We start from the raw sequence: 24,479 nt of genomic DNA on the forward strand, positions 1-24,479 counted from the left end.
CAAGGAATTTGAGCAAGGGGGAATTTGCTAGTGAGAGAGAAAGAGAACTCTAAAGAATAGAGGAATGGCTGGTGTCAGGAGCGGCCACCACACCTCAGGTTGAGGCAGAGGACCCAAGGGAGAAGCCACCCCTCCCAGGGCTGAGATCCAGACATTGCTGGAGAGGGTGCAGCAGGGCTCATCGGATGGCGGAGACGTTCACTGAGGTGTTGTCTCAGTGGAACTTGCTGGAAAGCTGCTCTCTGGACTGCTAGGGAAAGCTATCCTCACAGAGAAGCCACACCTTCGAATTTACTGAAAACTCCCCTCAAAGGGTGTGGGGAAAGTTGTCTAGAGGAGGTGCCCCTGCCAGCAGCACCCCATGATGGAGATGCCCAAGGAGGTACACTGGGGGAAGGTGCCCTCCATAGGTGCCCCACTGCAAAGCAGCCAGAGGCAGCTTGCCTGGGGCAGCAACTCATGCGGAGGTGCTTTGCTGGCTACCCTCTGCTATGAAGCTGCCCACAGGAAGGTGCTCTGTGCTGCCAACCGCTGGGCACTGCAGGAAACACATGTGCACTGGTGAATGCGCGCGCGCGCGCGCGCGCGCACACACACACACACACACACACACACACACACTGCAGGAGACCTATGGGAGGATTACACCAGGAACAGGAAGAGAAGCTCCTTCTTCTTGCCATGCCTCCCCAGCACCCTCTACTGACAAAACTTAGCATCGTGTTCACTATAATGGGGAAATTAATCTTAAAGGGTTCAGCTGAGACAATGAATTGGTAATTGGAACAGCACAGTCCTGTGCCTGTTCAGCTCCTGCATTCACTCTTCCACACATGTGAGCTCTGTACAACGACACAACTCTATATTTCCATCTAACAGGATGTTGCTATTCTTCTTACAAGTGAAGAAATTCTCACCCTTCACCAAAATAAGGAGATGCACAGCCCCAGCTGTTGCTGTGTGCACTGCTGGCTACATTAATTACTCCTCAAATTCCATCACGGTCCCATTGAATATTTTCTTACCTAAAGATTATATTGTAAGGTTAAGCCTCTCCAACTTGCATAAAATAAAAGTGGGGGAAAAGAGAGAGAAGAGAGAGAAATAGCATACACACACAAACATGTAACAGGCAAAGAGAAATTACACAAAACTACTACATTTCAGCAGTTGGCCATGGGCCATAGTTCATACCTATGGCTTCCTACCTTCCCCTACCTATTGCATACTTCCCTTGCTCTCAGCCAGAAGCTGAGTTGGTCAGTTCATTATCTGGTGGAGTGACCCAAACCTTCATTCAGAAGAGTGAGTCCTCAATCATCCTGCCTTTTTATGATTGTTTTGGGTTTCCATTAACCTTTGCTATTGGTCATGGAACTAGTTAAGAGGCACCCTAGAAAATCCTCTTGCCACATAGTTTTCTTGCCTTCAGTGTAGCAGCTACTCAATTTCCCTTTGGTAACTGGGATCAATCACTCCAGCCAGTAGAGTAACTCCTTATTTTTGGCATGTTGGTTCAGTGATATAAAGAGCCCCAAATGGCCAGGTGGCAATCCTCTCTTCAAATTCAATAGAACCACTGTTATATCCCTTGAGGAAAGCATTCTTCTCTTTTCACCTAAGACCACCATACTAGCAAAGCTCAAAGTTGCCAGGACAGGAAGCAAAGATTCTGGAAATGTACGGCTAGGTGTTAATAGTGAGAGGAGTTGCTCACATTTCCACTCTTGTTCCCAGTTCTATGCATTCTGGCTATGGGGGAAATAATGCCATGCAATGGTCTCTGATTTAAAGTCTATAGGTAGAGCTCCCTCTTTTCAGAGTGTTGTGTCCTATGGGGTATGTGGTAAGTTTGATTAATTTCATGGGCATAAGCTCGCTGCCGCACTTAGCTGCTGTGAAATGAGTTCCTTGATCTGACTCAATACTGTGCAGAATGCCATGAGGGTGGATAAGGATTTCTGTGAGTTCACAGATAGTTGATGCTGGCAAAAGCTTTAAGAGCAGGAAATACAAATCCATACTCAGAAGATGCGTCTATTGTAGTGCAAATGAATTTCTGCCCACTCTATGATGGTCAATATAATCAACCTACTACCAGTCAGCCCACTGGCCGCCTCCTGGGGAATGGAGGCATCAACCTGGTTACCGGCTGAGTTTTAATGAAGGTTTCTGCTACTGGTAGATTAGGCTGTCAGCTGAGGCATTAGCCAGATCAGCCTTGGTAAGGAGAAATCCAGCCTGCTGAGTCCCTGCATAGTCTCCATCCCACACAACGACTTTTCTTCATGGGCCCACTGGCAAGCACTGGGATGTCTGGCAAAAGAGGCTAACTGACACCCACAGAGCATGTCATTTCACCCACCTGATTATTAGGAGCCTCGTGTGTAGTAAATGCTGTGGTGAACATTTACATGGGCCACAGATGTCTTCACTATCTGTGCCCATCTAGAGAAGATTCAGAATATAAAATAAGAAAAAGAAAATAGAAAAGGAAGAGCCGGGCAATGAGGTGATGATGAAATATGGTAAGTTCAGTTTGCGGTACACTAAGTTTGAGATTCCTGTGTTTTCAGGTAGAAGGGGGTGCTTCTGGAACTCAAGAGAGATCCTGGGATATACAAATTTGGCTGCCCAGTGCTGTAGAGGTTAACAGTTGAAACCACAGGTGGGGATGAAAAGATTCAGGGACAGTGTTAAATTTGAAGAGTGCGAGGACAGAACTCTGCAGAACATCTGGGGTGTGTTGTCAAAGAGAAGCACTTGTTGGAGACTGAAAAGGAGAGGCCAAGTGAAGAAAACCTGGGGAGACAGCAGTACCACAAGGCAGAGGAGAAAATGTTTCTAAAACTGGGAGTAATCAACAATTATTACATATTAAGGAGAGATTTTTAAAAAAAAGATACAGGCAGTAAAATTCCATCTGATTTGGCAAATAGATCATTGATATCAATAAGAAAATAGTTTCAGGCGAGTGGTGGGAGCAGAAGATAGATTCACAGAAAGGTTCACAAATGAATACAAGGCAAGGAAGCCAAGTTAGAGAATGTCGCTCATTCATTCAAAATAATAAGCTACAGAATGAAGTAGAAAAGAGCTCTATATAGCATTTCTATATTAGCATTTAAAGGGGGACATAGAATTTTGAGGAGTCTTTCAGATGGAAAGCTTGAACATCTTACAAAATGTAAGGGAAAGCACTTCTATGCAAAGGGAGGTTGCAGGGCAAGAAGAAAGGTGAGTTTATGAGTAAGCAATATCCCAGAAGGATGGGGTCAATAACTCAATCTCTAAGACCAAAGGGGTTGGGGTAGGAATGGGAGGGGGGGAAAGAGAGGTGAATTTGTAGAGGTAGAGAAGGAAGTTGAGCTAGTTCACTTCCCCCATTTTAATTTTCAGATTACAAAGCAAAATCTTCCGACGATAGGAAAGTCTGAGTTGGTGGAACAGGACTGAAGAAAAATTACAATTTTGAAAGAGCAATAATGGGAAAAGGAGAGGGAAAACAAGAGAAATCTAACCTGATTGCTCAAATTTCATTTCCTTCTTGAAGTCTTCTCTGTTCCCCTGAGAATAAATACAATATGAATAATGCATCTCTTTAGCAATTAAAGTTAGAAGTTTCTTTTTAAACCCCCTATTCTATAGCTCTTACATGGCACTTGTCATTTTCTGCTATACAGTTATTTCATCCTTTCACATGTGTTTCAAGAATTGATTTGTAATTCTTGAAAAAAGAATTCTGCTTCTTTGTAATCTCTCCTAGCATCTACTAAAGTGGGTAGGTATTAACACAGTGTTTCAGTAACTAACCCTGTACAACAAACCATCCTAAACATACTGAGGTAAAAATAACCATTTTTTCCACATTATTATCTCTCACGGTTCTGGGAGTGAACCAGAACTGGCTGGCTCTCACTTGCGGGTCTCTCCCGTGGTTGCCGTCAGGAAACATCTGGAGGCTCTCTCCCCCATGTGTCTGGAAGGTGATGTTGGCTATTAGCTGGTACCTTGCCAGGGTAATAGCCAGAATAAACATACCTGGCTTCTCCAAGTGGCTTGGGTTTCCTCAGGGCACGGTGGCTGGGTTCCAAGAGAAGTATCCTGAGAAAGACAGCCAGGCAGATGCTGTATCACCTTTTATGGCCTAGCCTTGAAGTCACGCAGTATTATTCCGCCACATTCTATTTATTAGAATTAAGTCACTAAGGCCAGCCTATATTCAGGGAAGGGGAATTTAGACTCACACTCCTGACGACAGTCGTGTCAAAGAAACTGCAGACGCTACATACAGTAAGTGCTAATTAGATGCCCATTTAAGCATTAAACATTTTGAAAAAGCCTCAGAAGGAAAAAAAAATGAGAACGAGAGAGGTCTACAGCCTTAAAAGGTCTCATAGAGTCAAGAATAATGCTAAAGAGTGGATAACCAACAAGGACCTACTGTATAGCACAGGGAAATCTGCTCAATATTATGTAACAACCTAAATGGGAAAAGAATTTGAAAAAGAATAGATACGTGTATAACTGAATCACTTTGCTGTACACCTGAAACTAACAGAACATTGTTAATCAACTATACTCCAACATAAAATAAAAAGTTAAGAAAAAGAATAATGCTAAAGAGTCAATTAACCCATAAAATATGCTACCCATGGCTGTTTGTTTTACAAGTGAGTATTTGCAATCTTTTACAATCTCCTTTTTAAGAGATAAAATTGAGCTAGTTAGTAGAAGGTGTAGATCAGCGCCCCTCCTACTTTCATGTGCGTGTGACTTACCTGGGGATCTTGCACAATGCAGATTCTGGTTCAGTAGGTCTAGGGTGGGGCCTGACATTCTGCAGTTCTAGCGAGCGCCAGGGTGATGCTGCAGCTCCACAGACCACCCAGTGAGCAGCAAGTTAGTAGAAGGTAGTAGGAAGGGTGCCTGCCTGACTCCTGTGATCTCTCCCTTCTCTGGGAGGGACCCTACTAGACAGGAGTTTGCCACCCGAGGTCCTTATGTGCTTACAGGAGCTTGACTCTCTGGCCAGGTGAACCCTTGATGCCAACAAGGTTAATCAGTTCTTCCCCAAGACTTTCAGAACTGGAAATAAAGGAAGAAAGTAACTTTTCTCTCTCCTGTGATGAAGCACAGGATAGCAGGCTCTGGAGTCACTAGTCACGTGAGAAAGCCAGTGAGAAAGCCAAAAGGAGACGTGCAGAGAAGAATATCCAGGTGCCATGGCAGTCCCTGGTGAGGCTCACACCAGACCCCCTTCCCGCAAGTTTGTAAGATATCCTAATATTCTCCAGCAAATTCCTTTTTTGGCCTAAATTTTTTCTAGTTGGCTTTCTGTCATTTGAAACTTTAAAAGTTCTGACTAACATGGTTGGGGGGAAAGGAGGAGGTCTTCTCCTGGAAATGCAGTACCCAATGTGACAGAGGAATAAAGAGAAATTCAGACAGGGTAATTATCCAGACATCTGGGGCCTGGGGTGAGGCTAGACTGCCCAATAATCACGCTATATTTGTTTCCAACAGAGTGGATAAGCCACAGAGAGAAGACAATAAAAACCTAAGGCTGAGGGAAGATGGAGAAAAGCCTCAGCCTATCTAAAATGGAAAAACCGAAAAGAGAGGCAAGAGAACCTGTGGATTGAAACTGTTGGACAGCGTTGAAAGTGAAAAGAAACTGTTACCTCAAAATGACATCTGCTGAAAACCAAAGGGGACAGGACAGCCCAGGAGCACCAAGGCTAACGGTTCTTTAAAGAGTGACCTGAGTGGAGGTTAAAAACAAGAGCTAGGTAGAGCCCTGCCCAGCAAAGAACAAAAGGTTGAACCTCTCCCATGTGCCAGGTATTGTATGATGTGCTTTACATTTATGACCTTATTTAATGACTTCCAGCGAATAAAGTGACCTACATTGCTACCGCCAGCTGTCCCTGAGATTCTAGCACAGTCAGAGCTGGTACTTCCATCATGAGAAGAGGGTCATATCATATGAGCCCGGTAAACTCTGGGTATATACATCAGGCACATCTGAAAGTCCTCTCAAGTCTCTGAGGCTGCAAGCAGCCCAAGTGAAACAAGAATGACAGTGACCACCTTTCCAAGTGTGGAGTAAACGAATTTTTAATAATGAGTTTCTTGGTCACACCTTCATCTATATCAATCCCGTTATTCAAGGGTCTACTCAGTTAAATTATAACAAATATTTCATAGCACATTTCCAAAACAGTAAAATTTTGCACTAAAAGGAAAAAGACCAGTTGTTACTAAGGTGTATTGTCCATGAACTGAAAGACTTTCATATTTACGCATCAGGTACATGAGCAGGTAAACGCACTCAGGCAGGAAATGTGACAATGAAGTAATGGGGCTGATTCCATAAAGTGAAATGGAGACTGATCTCATTTTACAGCCATACCTTGTGGTATGTTTATAAAATGTTTCTTTCATAAGTTAAAACAGTATATCTGCTATAGATGAATTTAATTTTGGTAAAATCAATGAAAAAAAGTTCTATGTTAATGCAACATTTATTGTAAACATTCCAGAAACACATAAGTCACAATTTCAAATTATGATTCCCACAGTAACTGTAACTCTGCTGTACAACATACATAAGGGAAGAAATGTTATCAACATATCCCATAGTAGAAAATACTCAGTAAGCAGAAACAAGCTGAGTTATGCCTGTTGTGGGAATCATCATTTTCAACTAGCTGAGGATACATGAAAATTGAAACCATAAATGCATGCTTTATTTTTTGTATTTAATTCCAATTTTTCTTGATCCAGTTTAATCAGCTTTGCTTCCAAACTACATTTCCCTTTCATAAACTGTAAATGAATGTCTTTCATAATTTTAAAATCCACATCATTTGGTTTCTTTTTCTCACGCAGGCTGCCTTTGCAGAACGGCATCATTATGCCCTGTCCCTCCCCCAAAAGGTCAGGACATGTCTGCTGGGATCCATTTATCTATATTCATTGTCTCCCTGAGGGGACAAGGAATATAGGAGACACTGCAGGGGAGGAGAAAAAGAATACCGAAGAGAATGGGAATCACACTGAGTAGTTTAGAAAGGTAAATAAGTGGGACCCTGGCACCATTAACCTCCCTGTTGGTATCTTCCTAGGCAGAAAAAAGAAAAATAACACCACCAAATATTCACAGTTTCCAAAGTGTGCAGTCATATCATTAGTTCATCTGATCCTCACGATAACACCGTGAGAAAGGCAAAAGGAAAACACCTTTCAGTTGTTCAGCTCTTTGCGACTCAAGGAAAATATATTTAAGGATGTGCTTTTATGTTATCATTTAAGGTCTGGACCATTTAATTACACTTACGATATTACCCACTTAACATATGCAGAGGATTTACTTATTACTGAAGGCAGAATATACTTTATGTAAAAAGATTATGGTGATGAGCTAAACATTTAACATATTTCAAGGTTTTTGCTTTAACTATATTCTGAAAATTCAATAATGAAACAGAAAGAAATAATTGCCCTTTGAAATTTGTCTGGAATAAAATTAATACTGTATATTATACCCAGTATTACTTTTCCCAGTTTGGTTTTAACTAAGAAGGGCACCTTCTACAATCTCTGAAGAGGAATCCTTTTACTTTCCAGTAGTCTTTACCATCAGGGTATGTTTCATTATACTCAAACTAAATGACTTTGGCTCAAGAACAATCATATTTCCTTTACTACTCTAAGTAGCTCCCGGCCACCAGAGTGTCCGTGACCTTATGTAAGTGTTTACATGGTCAACCTTTTTTTGTCTCTTAGCACTACTACAATCCAGCTATTCGAATTTAAGTTTGTTTTTCCCCCTTTCTATGTACAAAAAGATGCTTCTTCATATAATCAGATAAAAATTGTCCTTCTTCATTTATCTAGTGCAGCAATAAAAAGATCAATTAAAATGAAGATTCAGAGCTGGCAAAAAGCCTCAATGTCATTTGTTCTAATCTGAGAGATAACACAGTTAATCCTCTGCCTGTGAAAAGCATGACCATTTTGCATATAATTAAAGGGTAATATTTTAAGTGCTAAAAGCAAAACAGAGTCTAAGGACTATTAATTTTAAGAGGTTTTATTGTAGAGGAAGGGTTGTCTTCTGAATGTTTCCTACAATTGCAAAACATATCTTCATAGTGAATAAAGATTAACACGAAGCTCCTGGATAAAACAGATAAAATACAAAAAAGTATCCCATGGGACATGAATACTCAACTTTCACTTTTTTTTTACCGCTTATATGTGAAAAAACAATATCTGGGGCTGATGGCAAAGCACAATCTCAATACCATTTCCAGTTACGAGATAGATATGAAGATGGCTGGCAAGATGAAAAAAATCAGTGATGGGGATATAAGCTCTTGCATCTTGTCAGAGACCAGAAAAGAGCTTACTGCCTTATGTGATACATCAGTCAGACACGAAGACAGGGCCACAAGCATGAATTTTTCCTACAGTCCATCCATTTTACGGGATTGTCCCAGAAAAAGTGTAGATCCAGCCAGTGGGCAAGGTTTACCTTAAACAGAATGAAACAACATCTCTTTCAGCATGGAAACAGAAGAGGAGGTGATCAATTCTAGAGGATCACAGAATGCTTAGAAATTAAAAATGATTAGGTTTGTTTCTCTTGAGCAATCAGTATGTGAAATTCCCCAAGATCTTAAATTTTCCAGATAAACTGACAGTAAATAAGGTCCTGGAGACTGTCAGTACCACAGATTAAGAAACTGATTATTCATATTTACTTATCATTTTAGCTGCAGAATTCCAAGAATAGCTGACAAAATATTAACACATTAAAGAGTGAACCAAAAGAAAATTTGGGGAACAAAGTAAGTGGTCTAATTAGAGAAGAATACTAAATAAATTACTGCACATTCATAAAATGGATAGTGTGCAGCCGTTCACGTGTTCCTGAAGAATATCCAAGGAGAGGGAAAGGGTTGACAACATACTGCAAAATGACAAGTAAGGTTATAAAATGGTATGTTCTATATGCTCTCTATTTTAGAAAAAAAGTATGAAAAAGACTGGGAGAACATATACAAAAATATTAACAAAAGTTACCCCTGCTAGTGAGAATTTAATGTCTTCACATTTTTTTCTTTTCCAAATGAAAAGGGGATAAAACAAGGGGAAATTCTTATTTTCAAAAAGAGTCAGTGAGTATATTCCGATCTCTTTGTCCCAATATTTTAATAATACAAAATGAAAAACTGAAGTATATTTAGTGTCATTTAGCACTTGCATTAACAATTATTTTTGAGTTATAAAACCAGTAGTTCTCTCAAATTTAGCTTCCTTATACTTTCTGCCAAATCACACAAGAGCAATGTATTTTTAAAAATATATTGACATGAACTTTTATCCAAGGTTGTAGTCTTCCATGTAGTGTTCCTCATACATCATCGCATCTAGAAAATGAACTTCATATGCTTGATTCCATACGTTTTGAAGAAAACCATGATAATGAGTGCCCACAATCCCAGAATAAAACCCCCAGGAGGATGCCAATCTTTCAGCTTTGGTTTCTGCAAAACAAGGATGACATTATAAATTTAACAACAGGTAAATAAGTCAACAATAGATAAAATAAATACTGATGGAAAATAGGAAATTCACAGGTTGTACTCTCAGGGGGAGTAATTTAGACAAATTAAATGTACTGTCAGCCTTCCCTATCTGCAGGTTCCACACACAGATTCAACCAAATGTGGAATGAAAATATTGGGAAAAAAAATTCCAGACAGTTCCAAAAAGCAATTTTAAATTTGACACACACCAGAAACTATTTACATAGGATTTACATTATATTTACAACTATTTACATAGCGCTTACATTGTATTAGGTATTATAAGTAATCTAGAGATGATTTAAAGTGTCTAGGGAGGACGTCTTAGGTGATATGCAGACACTACACCATTTTATATAAGGGACTTGAGCATCCACGGACTTTGGTATCTGCAGGGGTCCTGGAACCAGTCCTGGAGGACTGTATTTGGATAGCAACAATGGTAAAGACTTCAAACAGGGTAAATACCTCAAAGTGGTTCTTACAAAGATCAGTTTCAAATGACATTTTGTTCCCTCAAAAGGGCCTTCCTTGACTACCCTATCCAACATCTCTTTTCACCCAAGTTATTCAGTAGCCTAACAGTCCTTTTTCACTTTGAATTTATATAGTCATTAGTTCGTTTTACTTTCTCTCCTATTAGAGGATGACCCTCTATAAGGGTCATCTTGTTATAGTCCTAGCACCTACCTGCCACAGTGCCTGGCATATAGGAGACACTATATTATACCGAGTAAATTGGTGGAAAAACAATGCTACCTGATTCCATTTATTCAGATATTCAACAAATATTTGGAGGGGCCAGTGAGTTTGGTCATATTACTCCCTTGAGGTAGAATGCTCCTTATTCTATTCTTCCTATTCAAAGTTCACTAACTCAAATGCCAACTCCTCCAGATTTTCCTGGATGATAAATTCTTTTCTTTGAATCTGTAGCCCCTTCTACTTTTACTCCTATCTACTATTATAGTTACCTTTATCATTTATCTCCCTGCAAACTTCCAGGGACAAGGTCTGGCTGAGTCCATTTTACATGCCCTTCTCCATTCCTTACCCTTCAACATCCAGCCAAGTGTCTTGTGTGTTTCTTTGCCCAGCAAAGAAAGGCAGACCAGTCTTCCCCATTTAGTTGTCATTTCAACAGCTACATTATGACCCTGAAACTGAAGGTCCGTGACTACGATCTCTTTATGAGTTCTACTTCCTGAATTACTAGCCAAGATTGTAAGGATAGTTATAAGAATCCTATTTTAGAATAGACTAAAGTGACAAGAAACTGTAATCTGAAATTTGCTTTAGTCACCATGTAAGCTAGATCCCAGAAAGGCTCATAAATCTCTTAGAGGTTTCCAAATCTTATACTTTGGTTTTCCCCCTACATAACCAGGACACCTAATGCTCTTCACTCAATTCTCAAATCATCACATGGAAAGGAAGGAAGGAGGGAGGGAGGCTGTTATCATTTCTTGTCTGGATTACTGAAAATAGTTTCCTAACTAGTTTCTCTTCCTCCAAGGTTCCCTCTTTTCCATCTGTCAACCATATCGCTGTTAGACACATCTTTCCAAAATACAAATATATATCTGTATAATATATATTTGCCATATATAATGTATGCATTTAGGTATTGTTTGCCTTGAGCACATATTACTTTTGTTATTTAAGAAATTAAATAAATAATTTACAAACCAAGGCTTGTTGTGGTGTGGTTCAAAGAGCACGGGATTTAGAATCAACTGCCTTGGATTCAAAGTTTAGTTTTAATGCTTAAAGCCTGCCAAGCCACTACTCCACTCTGAATTTCTGAATCTGTAAAATTAGGGCATAGTAACATATACCTCCTGGGAATGAATAAATGCATAGTTACTGCAATGATGTAGTTTTGAAAACGTATCCTATAATTACACGTTCCTACCTAGAAAAGTAATAATATGAAACTCAAAGTACTTTTTAGATGACTTTCATTTGTGTTTGCCAGTTATGAGGAACAATGTTTGAAAAAAAATATCATTTTTAGAATTTTAATTTGTATAACTTTCATCAATTCAAAATTAACTTATCAAACTAACAGAAGAGAAATCCACCTTAATATTTTCATCTGGATCAATAATGCTAGAGTTTTAGGAGTTTTTAATCAAATGCTTAATATGAACTGAACTGACAATGTGTTTACAGTGGTTGCATTCCACTCTCACTGCCACGTCTACTCTCACCCTCCACCACTCATTCCAGAAAACTCCCCACACACCCCAAGGATTAAACCCAATGTTTCCTCATGTTACTTTCTACTCAAGTCTACAATGGCTTCTGATCGTGTGTGATGACGATGATGACAAAAGTACTTTCCCTCTAGTATCTTACAAGATGATAAGCTCAGTGGTTCTCAAACCATTTCAGATGGTTTATAAGCTCTTGGAACGTTGTACAACATTGTGAAAAATCTTAATTCCAGTGGAAAATCTATAATAATTAATATAAAACATAGTTATATTAAAGATAGGTAATGTAAGTATCACAAGCATGTGACATGAAAAAACAAGTGAGTGAACTAAACATGATTAACTATTGCTCAGTTTTTGTCCTGTTTATTTTCTACTAGTCAAACATTGGTAGTTCATACCATTACATCTTAAACTTAGCAGCCAGAAATAGTTGCCAGAGATAAGACAACTATAGCTTCTTTAGAAGTAACTATCATTTCTTCAAAGATAGCTATTTCGATCTGTTATTCCAAAAACTGTTTCAGAGAATTCTGGAGGCATTGCTTCCTGATCCTTCAGCCAAACATGTCCCACATTTAGACCACTGATGCCCAGAAGAGGACAAGAGAGAAAAGCAAAGTGCTAGAGCTGTGGCTCCCCAACAGCAAACTTTGAAAGCAATACTGGAGGACTAGGAAATATATGTTATTACTCCAAAATTATTATGGAGTGATGTATTTATTCATATCACAACACTGTACAAGCTAACAAAAGTAGCAAATCTCACCCTTTAAAAAACTATTATTTGCGGTTGCTATATTTTTTATTGGATATTCATTACATATATTTGATTAACAAAAAATGGAAAATGAATTATTAATTAAATACAGTTTGGACTCTTAGCTTAGCATGGCATCCATGTAGAACCCGGCCAGTGCAGCTGCTGCCATCTTCTCAGGAAAGGCACAGAAAGAGACAAGAGTTCACTCTACCAAAATTAATTTAACCTCTGACAAGAAACCTCAACCTCACTATCTATAAGTCCAGAAACCAGGTCTAGAAACAAATGAATGGTGGCCCAGTTTTCTGAATAGTACACAGGGTACAAAGGATTGCTTTGTTCTGTGAAACACAGTAATTCTGTCAGCTGAGAAAGGGACTTTAGCTCTCTCCCTTTTTCTGCCTGCTGTTTAAGAGAAACAGTGTTGCCGTAGTAGAGGATGGCTTTATGAGGCAGCCAGAGTAGTGCAACTCATTCCCAACTGACCAGTGGCACACTTCTTTCTACATCCATTTAAATACAATTCCTACTAAAGAGCATGTCAGAAGGTAGGATTTACTGCATCTAAGAATGGTTTACTGCATCTAAGAAGGCTCAATATCCAAATGAAAATCTCTGCAAAGAAGGGAGAATACAGGAAAAATTCTTTTAATAATATATGTTAAGAAATATGGTTTTTCCACAAACTTCACCTTTTTAAACTGTCCCAAAACCAGGCGTACATAGCATGGTAGCAGATGATCCTAGTTTAGTTTAGCAAAACCACAGTTGATGACTGGCTGCCAGTCACTGGGGAATGTCTAACAACTATTCTTCAGATGAGGATCTGAAAAGGCATTCAAATCTAAGTAGACAGTGAGAAACGTCCACATGCTCTGTTGGCAAATACTAACAGAATTCTAAGAAAAAGGGAAGAAAACACGGTGAGGTCCATGATTAAAAATACTCCCACACATGAAGAAGAAATATCCTGAAGACACAGAGAACATATCTCTGAATAGATTTGATAAAGAACCAAAAGATAATTTTAGAAAAATTTTATTTGACATGGACTTGAATAAAAATGCACAAGAAGCCAAAACCAAATGAATAGTATAAAGAGAAAAATAATACAAGATACAAGGACAATAGGTTGAGATAAAAAGGGCACTGATACAATTTGTAACAGCAAAATTAAAATCTATATTGACGACAAAGATAGTGTCCGAAGCACATCTCTGAGTCCTTCATTCACCAAACTGTGGTAGACTGATGGCAAAAAAAATGGTCCCAATTCCCCATACTTCCCTGTGTCCATACCCTTTGGAATATGTTGCTTTATGGCAGCTCTCATCAAGAGGTAGACTCTATGTCCTTCCTCTGTGAATCAGCTGGCCTTGTGACTTCTTTTGGCCAACAGAACGGAACAAAAGCAACAGTGTCCTAATTCCAATGCTAGCCTCAAGAGGCTTTCTTTGCCTGCTTCTGCTCTCTCTTAGACCTCTGCTACCACCATGAGAAAAAACCTAGGCAAGGATTCTGGAGGTACAGACACCATACGGAGAAGAACTTAGGTCTTCCAGTCAGCAACTAGCCAACTTCCAGAAGTAGAATTGCCTAACCAACCCAAGGTTGACCACAGACTCATGAGGGAGCCCAGCTAAGAATAGAATTGCCCAGCTAAACTCAGCCTAAATTGCCAACCTTCAGAATTATGAGCCAAATAAATGGTTGATGCTCTAAGCCACTAAGTTGTGGAGTGGTTTGTTATCCATCAAAAGCTATGGAATACATCCACTGAGGTGACAATCAATATAGAAGGAAAAACCCTGATCCTTTATTATCATAAGAAAATAAACTTTCCATTTACATACTTGTAGCTTCAGGTTTCTGCAACAATAGTATATATAAAAACAGTATGAAGGGCAGCTAATCAACTCCTTGTTGACCATGAACTTGGTTGAAGTGAGGGAGGTCTGTCAAGATAACCCCCTTGGGTCCTCCTAGAATAAGAAATCCAGCCCCATTCACTCATCTGGGCTAAATTTCACAAAGTAATGACTTCAACAAACACCTGTCACACCTGAACAGTATGTATAGCCAGACTCTGAAGAAGTCATGCTATAGTGTCTTCTAGAGGTAAATTTTGTGAATGTTCTTTGCTACCCATCCCGCACTTTAAGGGAGCTGCAGTTATGCTCACTTCTAGCTCTCTCTTGTAGTCTTCTTGGAAAGAGGCTGACTCCACTTGCCACCATGCTAGGATTTGCTCCCGAGGAGATAAAGTGGGGGAATCTAGAGGCTAACTCACCTCGCTTCTGTCTAGCCTTCCCCGTCCAAACTACAATCTCTTTTTTCTTTTACCCTGTTTTATTTATTTTTTAATTTATTTTAAATTTATTTTTGGCTGCGTTGGGTCTTCATTGCTGTGTGCACGCTTTCTCTAGTAGCGGCGAGCAGGGGCTACTCTTCCTTGAGGTCCGCAGGCTTCTCATTGCGGTGGCTTCTCTTGTTGCAGAGCACGGGCTCTAGGCGCGCAGGCTTCAGTAGCTGTGGAGCGTGGGCTCAGTAGTTGTGCGTCACGGGCTTTAGAGCGCAGGCTCAGTAGTTGTGGCGCACGGGCTTAGTTGCTCCGCGGCATGTGGGATCTTCCTAGACCAGGGCTCGAACCCACGTCCCCTGCATTGGCAGGCAGATTCCTAACCACTGCGCCACCAGGGAAGTCCCTGAAATCTCTATCTCAAGTCTAGTTCCTTTCCTTTTGAAGTTAGCTAGCAATTAGTATAATCAGATGTTGCCCCCCTACCCAACCCTCTGCTAGAGAAATGAATATCTCCCAGAATCTTGATGTATCTTACACATGGTAAATTTGCAAAGCAATTAATCTAATCTAGGATAACTAAAGATGATTTGTTTTTAACTATAATTTTATTTTCAATAGAAAGTTGACCACTGTTTTGTTTTTTGTGACAAAAATACCCACTATTAATATTATTAGTTAATATCACTCTGTAATTTCCAGCCAATCCAGATATAACTTCATGGAAGAAGTAAATTTTCATATTTGCAGATTTTATAATTAGATACAAACTCTACAAATCAACTCAGAATTATTGAGAACAAAGAGTTCAGATTTAAGATAAATATAAAAAAAAATACCCTTCCAATGTGCCAGTAAAAATGAATCAGAAAACAGAATAGAAAAAAATTGCACTCACAATAGCGGTAAAAAACATAAAATATCCAGGAATACCCACAGCACGAGATGTATGGTAAAAATCTGTATTACTCTATAGAGGGGTAAACAGTCCCGAATATCAAAAAGGATACGATAAAGCTAATCTATAACGCTGCTCTGATGCAAAATAGAAAAGATCAATGAAACAGAACAGAGAGTAGGCAATCAGCCCAGTATCCAAGAATTTGGTATATTATAAAAGAACTATCACAAATCAATGGGCAAGGAAATATTCTTACTGGTGCTCTGACAATGGATTAACATTAAAAAAAAAATCAGTTTTGTTTTTAACCCAACACTATAAATCAAAATACACTTCACATGGTTAAGAATTAGATGTAAAAAAAATTTTTTATTTACTTTTGTAAACTGGCACCCAGGGATCCATCACAATGGTAGCTACTTTAATGGTACCAGTGGAGCGCAGTTACAAAGGAGCTCATTGTGGAGAGCAGAACACATGAGTCAAAGGGCCTGCAAGCTAAGGGACTGTCAGGTGGGTGGCTACTCAGGAAGAACTTCTTGGATGAGCTGGCCCTTGAACAAGGTGTCATATCTGAGTTGATGGAGAGGAGGAGACAATACCCAAACAGTGGCACATGGAGCAAAGTCACGGCTATGAGAAAAGCCAGGCAGTGGGAAAAGAGTGATGCTCCAGCCTAGCTAGCAGGGGGAAGGTGACAGAAGGAGATCTGCATCTGCTTTGTTCACTGCCAAACCCCCTGGCACTTAGGGAACCGTGATGAAAGAAACGATGCAGTTTGGGAATAGCAAGCATCAGGGCCGGGAGGTTCACTCTGTGAATGTCCAGTTGCATGCTGGGATTTGAGACAATGAGATGCCTCTGGGAGTTTACCCAGCAACCACCCACAGGTGAATATGGTAAAAGGAGATCAAATGTAGGGGAATCTACACAGTAAAGGGATTTATAAGTCTAAAAGCAATAAATGGAAATAAAAAGAAAAGGTGGAGAGATGTTTAAAAGAACTTTTTGAAAGATCTGTATTTTACAAAGTGTATAAATCAAATTAAAAGGCAAATACATGGGAAAATATGACAGAAAGGGGAATAAATTCACTACTTGAAGATCTCCCAAAAATCAGTAAGAAAAGACACATGGATATATCAACAAGTGTTACAGGGAAATGAAAATTCTCATGAAATAATAATTACAGATGGCTGATAAACACTTGAAAAAATACAATTTTTTGATCATAAAAACAAGTTAAAAGTAATATTTTAACTATTTCTTCCTCTTTTTAAAACTAAACTAGTACATGTTAATAAGGATGGTCAACTTTTCAGGGAAAGTAATCTATTTACATGTTCAGAAGTCTTTAAAATGTTTGTATTTTTTCATTCCTAGAATCTGTTACAGTCCTAGCTAGGATCTATAGTAAGGAATTCAGAAATGCTGACAAAGGTTTTGCACAAAGATTTTCTTATCACTGTTATTTACATAATAGAAACAGGAAACTATATAGATAATGAGAAATACTGTACATCCACATAATTAGTCATCAAAAATGTTTTAATTTTAATGATTTGGAAAGATGCTTATACTGTAATAATAAGAAAATAAAAGATGCAAACTGAGTATGAAATATTATCTTTATTTCTATAGCAATATTCAAAGAAAGGAAATATGCTAAAGTCTGAATAGTGTTTCTCTGGGGGAAGGAGGATTAGAGGTAGTTTCAAACTCTTCTCTATACTTATCTATACTTTTGAAGATATTTTCTACAATGGACATGTATTTCTTTAATTATTTTTATGGGGTAAGGGGAATATAGAGGAAAAACTTTTATTAAAAGAGTCCACCTAGAATAATCTTCATATATTCATCTTTTACAAATTAGGATATGTTCTGCAATGATATCGTTTAGTACTTGATATTCTACTGTAAGAAGAAGTAATGTGAATAGCATGACAGCAACATAATATAATAAAATGTTTTTTCAGTATGTATTTAATGATATTCCCAGAGAATAACAATACTGCCAGTTTTAAAACAACTATAGGTAATATTTTAGGCATTCTACAACGATTTTACTTAAAATCAAATGAAATATTGGTATAATTATTGCATTTTGTAGTACAGCTGCATTTGAGGTAACTTCATATGAAAGTATAGCTTATAATTTCATTTGTGTCCATATTATAGCTTCTCATAAAATGACTAATTTTATGTAGTTAAGGTACTCTACTGACTGCTATTAAATACACTCTTCTTTTTTTCTTAAACTTTCACAATAATAGCTATAATACAGAGGTGAAAAGTATACATAAAACACTGTAATGTGTCATGAGCAAACACTTAAAAGCTTAAGGGCTACCTATTATTGAAATGCCTAATATTTCAAATGAAAAAGACAGGTAGCTTAGCAACACTACATTGCCAATTGTGAACAGTGTTCAGTCTCCCCTTTCATGTTGCTAGGAGAACATTACCATAGAACTTCAAAATAATTAACAGAGAATAGATCTAAGTATTAAAATTATGTAAAAAGAAAAAACTGAGGATTTTAAAAATTGTACATGTTTATCGGGAAGCAAATGGAAATTTTACAAGGTTTCATTGAGATTCTTTTCTTAAAATATAATGAGCGTATCAGATCAGTTAAATTATTTAAGGAAAGAACAAAAAAAACCAATCTACTGAGGTGACAATTACTTTAGAAAATAATTTAGTTATTTGTTTTCAACTGTTTAATCAGTTGTAGTTTATTAGTATTTCCAGTCTATCCACATCCTCTCTATAAAATATAACTTGTACTCTTCAAAGTATACTAATAGTATAAATCAAACTGTGGTCAGCAGAATTCTAAGACAGCCCCCAAGATTCCCTCTCCCTGGTGTACATATCCTGTATAATTCCTTCCCTTTGAGCGTGGACAGGACTTGTGAATATGATGAATATGGTGACTATGACTCCTTTGACTAGGTTACATTATATAGCAAAGACAAAGGGATTATGCAGGTGTTATTAAGGTCCCTAAATCAGTGACTTTCAGTTAATCAAAAAGGAGATTATCCTGGGGGAAGGGGCTGACCCAATCAGGTGAGCCCTTTAAAAGAGGGTCTAGATATCAGAGACATAAGTCAAGAGAGGCAGATAGGGACTTCCTTGGTGACGCAGTGGTTAAGAATCCACCTGCCAATGCAGAGGACACGGGTTCAGGCCCTGGTCTGGGAAGGTCCCACGTACCGCAGAGCAACTAAGCCCATGCGCCACAACTGCTGAGCCTGCGCTCTGGAGCCTGCGAGCCACAAATACTAAGCACACGTGGCACAACTACTGAAGCCCGGGCGCCTACAGCCCGTGGTCCGCAACAAGAGAAGCCACCGCAATGGGAAGCCCGTGCACCGCAACGAAGAGCAGCCCCCGCTCGCCGCAACTAGAGAAAGCCCACATGCAGCAACGAAGACCCAACGCAGCCAAAAATAAATAAATTAAAAAAAAAAAAGAGAGAGAGAGACAGATATATTAGAAGTAGCTGAGATGCTCTCCTGTTGGTCTTTAAGAATCACACAGCCATGCTGTAGAATGGACCACAGACAGGGAATGGCAGGCAATCTCTAGGAGCTGAGGACCTGCCTCACAGTCAGTTCTACGACATGAAAAGCTTATTTCTGACAATGATCAGTACACTTGGAAGAAAATTCTGAGCCTCAGATGAGACTGCAGTCCTGGTTAACACCTTGATTGAAGCCTTGTTAGACCCTGAGCGCAGGATTAAACTAAACTGTGCCTGGACTCCTGAGCCATGGAAACTGTGAGATAATAAATGCTTTTAAATTTCTAAATTTGTTTGTTACACACCTATAGAAAACTAATTAACAAACAAATCTTGAAATGAAACTATTTATTACATCTGATAACTGTTTCTTGAGTGGAAAACCTTATTAGGATATTAACTTTATACGTTTAAAAAAAATAAAAGAGAATGAAATATTCTAGACTAATTCCTCCTACTCTTTCATACCTATTTATTCTCTAAGACCTTGCTCAAATAGCACCTCCAGGAGAAGCCTGTTCTCATACTTCGGTAAGAATTACTTTCTTCTTCTCAGGGCACTGATGATATTTGGTTTATATCTTACACTATAGTTAATTTACAGGTGTGATTCTGCTACATTTTGATCTGTTTGTGATACCTTATCCATTTCTGAACCTTATCAAGGTCTCATAAGCTTTGAATACAATAATCAATTTGTCTTAGTTATATATGATTTTCTTCTTGAAAATAAGAAATGTAAAATATTCAAACATAAATATTAAGTACCAATTTACATCTTGGTTTTATGACTTAAGGAAAATAATAAGAATGGCATTAATCAAATAACAACAACACAGTCTCTTTCAAGACTCTCTAGTGAGAAGTTAAAAAAATATTCATTTAAAAATGTGTAAAACAATTTGAAGTTTGAAATAAATGAATCTAGTTTTTAGTTCTTAACTAAGAGAATTAACCCACTGTTCCCACAAATACATAATAAAGTTTCATTTATCAATAGTATCTATCTGTGTCTGTTAAGAGGTAATCAGAGTTTTGCTTCTGCCTATGTAGGATTAAATGCTATAGGAATTATCTGCCATTCTGAACAACTAGATAATCATTCAAAAGGTAAGAAACAATGGTTTTCAGATACTGGACAATTTGCAGTTTTCTGATCCTTGAAAGAATGGAAACAAATAAGATGAGTCCTTCAATTGCCTAAGCTTATTGCCTGGAGGCCATTTCTAAGCTGCAGCACAAGGAAAGTACCCCCAACGGAGCCAGGCAGTATTGAAGGGCTGAAGAGACACAGATTAGAATTCAGGGAGGTTTTGTTGGCTAGAATTTTCAGGGTAGACTATTGGAGAAGAGTGGGCTCCACAGAGAGCTCCAGAGAACTGCAGAGGGATTTCCTTAAATCTTTGGCAGAGTTCTAATCTGTGCATTCATAACAAGAAGATTGTACAGAAAAACAAAACAAAACACCAAAAGCAACAGGCCAAACAATTCCCAATACTCATAATATGCAGAGCACCCTGTCCCAGCTTATAGTGGGGCTAAATCAGAATAAATCAGAGACAGTGGGGCTATCTCCAACCACCCAAAAAAGACTACTCTGGACCTGCCTAAAACAACTTAAAAGCAATCCTTAGAGGAATCAAACTGATCCTAGAACAAAATCCAACACTCGCTACATGAATAAAACAAAAATCCAAAATGCAACAGCCAACAACAACAAAAAATTAAAATAGCTAGCATCCAATTTTTAAAAAAGACATGGGAAGGAGGAAAATATCAGCCAAAGCCAGGAGAAAGATTAATCAATTGAAATAGACACATAAATGAAAAAGGTGATGGATTTAGTAGACAGGGATCTTAGGACAGCTATTATAAATTGGATGTAAAGGAAAACATGAACATATGAGGAGAGAAATAGAATATTTAGATAAGACCCATTATAGGATTTCTAGAGATGAAAAATATATATAAAATGAAAGATACACTGGATGAAATTAACAGATTAGACACTACAGAAGAATTAACAGAGAACTATTAAGATAGCAATAGAAGTACTCAAAATGAAGGACAGAAAGAGAAAAGAATAAACAGAGCCTAAGATATGCCTATTGTGGGCATAATATTAAGCAAGATCACATTCATGCAATTGGAGTCCTAAGTAGGGAGGGACAAAAATATGTAAAACTAACAATGAGTGAAATTTTTTCCAGATTTCATAAAAACTATAAACCACCAAATCCACAAAGCTCAACACCAACATAAGAAACATAGAGAAAGCCACACAAAGGAATATCATAATCAAAATGCTGAAAAACAGTGATAGAACACCTTAAAAGAGGTCAGATAAAAAGAGGTTTGTTCTTACAGAGCAGAGTTCAACAAACTACAGCAGATGAGCCAGTCACATGATTTTACAAACAAAGTTTTATGAGAACACAGCCACACTCATTCATTTACATATTGTCTATTGCTGCTTTCACACTACACCAAAGTTCTGTAGTTGTAAAGAAGACCAGATGACCCACAAACCTAAACTATTTACTATCTGGTCCTTTAAGAAAAAGTGTATTGACCCCTGCTACAGAGCAACAAAGGTAAGAATGATTGAAGATGTGCTGTCAGCAACCATGGAGACCAGAAGACAATGGAAAGACATCTTTAAAGTACAGAAAGAAAACAACTGTTAACCTAGAATTCTAGGGAAAATCTGCCAAGTGAAAAAATCTTTCAAGGATGAACATGAAATAAACTTTCAGTAAAACAAAAGCTTTGAGAATTCAACAGACGTACACTGCAGCAGACCTATACTACAAGGTAGTATACCAAATACCTATACTACAAGGTATACCTATAGCAGACCTATAATACAAGAAATGTTAAGAGAAGTTCTTCAGGCAGAATGAAAATTATACCAGACGGAAATACAGACTTCCACAAATGAAAGAGGAGAGATCGAAATGGTAAATTGGTAAACAAATATAAAAATATTTTCCTCATTTTAAAATTTCCTTAAAAGATAATTGACTGCTTAAAGCAAAAATGATAATAATGTATTGTGGGGTTCATAAATATGTAAGAACAAAACGTATAATAACTACAGTACAAAGGATGCAAGGGAGGAATTGAGAATATATCATTATAAAGTTCTTATACATAGAATAATATAATATTATTTCAAGTAGACTGTATTAAATTAAAGATGCATATTATAAATCCTAGAGTAACAACAACAAAGTGGATTCACTTAATAAACCAAAAGTGGAGTTAAAATGGGATCATACAAAATAATAGAAAACAGAAAGAGAAAAGGAATTGAAAACAAATGGAGCAAGTATAAAACAAACAGCAATATAGTAGATCTAAATCCAACCAGATTTAAATCCAATTTAAATACTGATAATTACATTAAGTGAAAGGATCTTAACATTCCAATTAAAAGGCAAAGATTGTCAAGTTGAATAAAAACATAAAACCCAATGATATTCTACCTATAAGAAACTACTTTAAATTCAAAACAGATAAGTTAAAAGTATCCAAATGGAAAAGGAAATATCATGGAAAAAGAAACCTGGGCAGGCCATATTAATGTCAGAACAAAGTTGACTTTAGAATATTGAATATTATAGGGATAAAAAGGAACTTCTCATACAAATAAAGGGATTGATTCATCAAAAAGACATACCAATTCTAAATGTGTATGTACTTAAAGCTTCAAATACACATATCAAAAACTGAAAGAACTGAAAGGAAAAATTATAATTGTATATTTCAGCACAATCTCGGAATTAATAAGTAAAAAAATCAGTAAGAATATAGAAAATTTGAACATTATCAACAAATTTGATGTAATTGATATATTTATTTCACTCCACCCAGTGACAATAGAATACACATGCTCTATAAGCACACATGGAACATTCACCGTGATAGACCAATTTCTGGTCTATAACACATGTCTCAATAAATTTAAAAGGGTTGAAATCACACAGAGTACTCTACACAGTGGAATTCAACTAGAAATCAGTAACAGAAAAGATAAATTGGAAAAATCCTCAAGTACCTGGAAATTAAACAATACATTTCTGAATAACCCAAGAAGAAATCACAAGGGATATTAAAAAATATTTTGAACTGAATAAAAATGAAAATGAAAATACACTTGTCAACTGAAAAGAATGCAAAGCCTAAAAACTGAATATTACGTTTTATTCGGCAGACTTACTAAGGACTTAAGCCCGGGATACAGCCTCTCAGATAGCTCAGAGGGACTGCTCCAAAGAGGCAGGGGAGGAGCCAGAATGTATCAGGATATATAACAGTTTTTGAAAAATAAAGAAAAAGAAACAAACCCAGGGGTCCAACATCAAAAGATTACTTACTGCTAGTTATATTAAAAAAACCAGACATCTCAAGTTAATGAATTTAGCACTTTTCTATGTAAGGAAAGATGCAAGAGTCTGGGCTTACTGAAACTCTTCCTTTGATGTGCACCTTAACTATCTAGCGCCAGTACCCTGTTTTTCTGCGTCCTGAGTTCCCCTCAGGGTGCACTGTCAGGGGGGGCTGCAGGGGCTGAGGGCTTGATGGTGGGCAGCCTGTTTACTGAAATGGCAGGCGACATTCTTCATTCGTACACTTCAAAATGTGGGGGATGTCCATAAAACATGCTTACAGAGATATGTACAGCTTTATGTGCTTATATTAGAAGAAATTTCTAAAATCAGTAATCTAAGATTCCCCCTGAAGAAATCTGAAAAAGAGGAGCAAATGAAACCCAAGTAAGCAGAAACAAGAAAATTAAAAAGTGAAATTCAATAAAAGACAAAACAAAAAAAGAGAGAAAAATATCAACAACCCAAAACTGCTTCTTTGAAAGTTCAATAAAATTGATAAACTTCTGACAAAACTGATTAAAAGAGAAAAAGAGAGAATAATGAAAGAGGGACTATCACTATAGATTACACAGACATTCGAAAGGTAATAAGAGGATATAAAAAGAACTTCATGGCAATAAATTTGACAAGTTATACCTTGCAAGATACAAATTACCATATTACCCAATTTTAAGCCAGAGTTAAAAGGACATATATTTCTGTAGAGTCTACAAAAATTTCCACATCTCTGATTTGGAAAGGAGAGAATCTAGAAAGAGGAACGGGATTT

The 24,479-nt window shown here is 37.7% G+C and overlaps 1 protein-coding gene across 1 annotated transcript in view; it reads right to left on the reverse strand.

Annotated features, from left to right (window-relative positions):
• Positions 1-8,080: 8,080 nt before the first annotated feature.
• Positions 8,081-24,479, reverse strand: part of PIGK (phosphatidylinositol glycan anchor biosynthesis class K) — a 134,965-nt gene continuing 118,566 nt past the window's right edge. The window contains exon 11 of the mRNA XM_036859284.1: positions 8,081-9,557. Within this exon, the coding sequence (XP_036715179.1) occupies positions 9,441-9,557 (117 nt within the window). The 3' untranslated portion in view covers positions 8,081-9,440. The remainder of the gene's footprint in view (positions 9,558-24,479) is intronic.

Source organism: Balaenoptera musculus, chromosome 1, assembly GCF_009873245.2.
Source record: "Balaenoptera musculus isolate JJ_BM4_2016_0621 chromosome 1, mBalMus1.pri.v3, whole genome shotgun sequence".
NCBI classification, from domain to species: domain Eukaryota; kingdom Metazoa; phylum Chordata; class Mammalia; order Artiodactyla; family Balaenopteridae; genus Balaenoptera; species Balaenoptera musculus.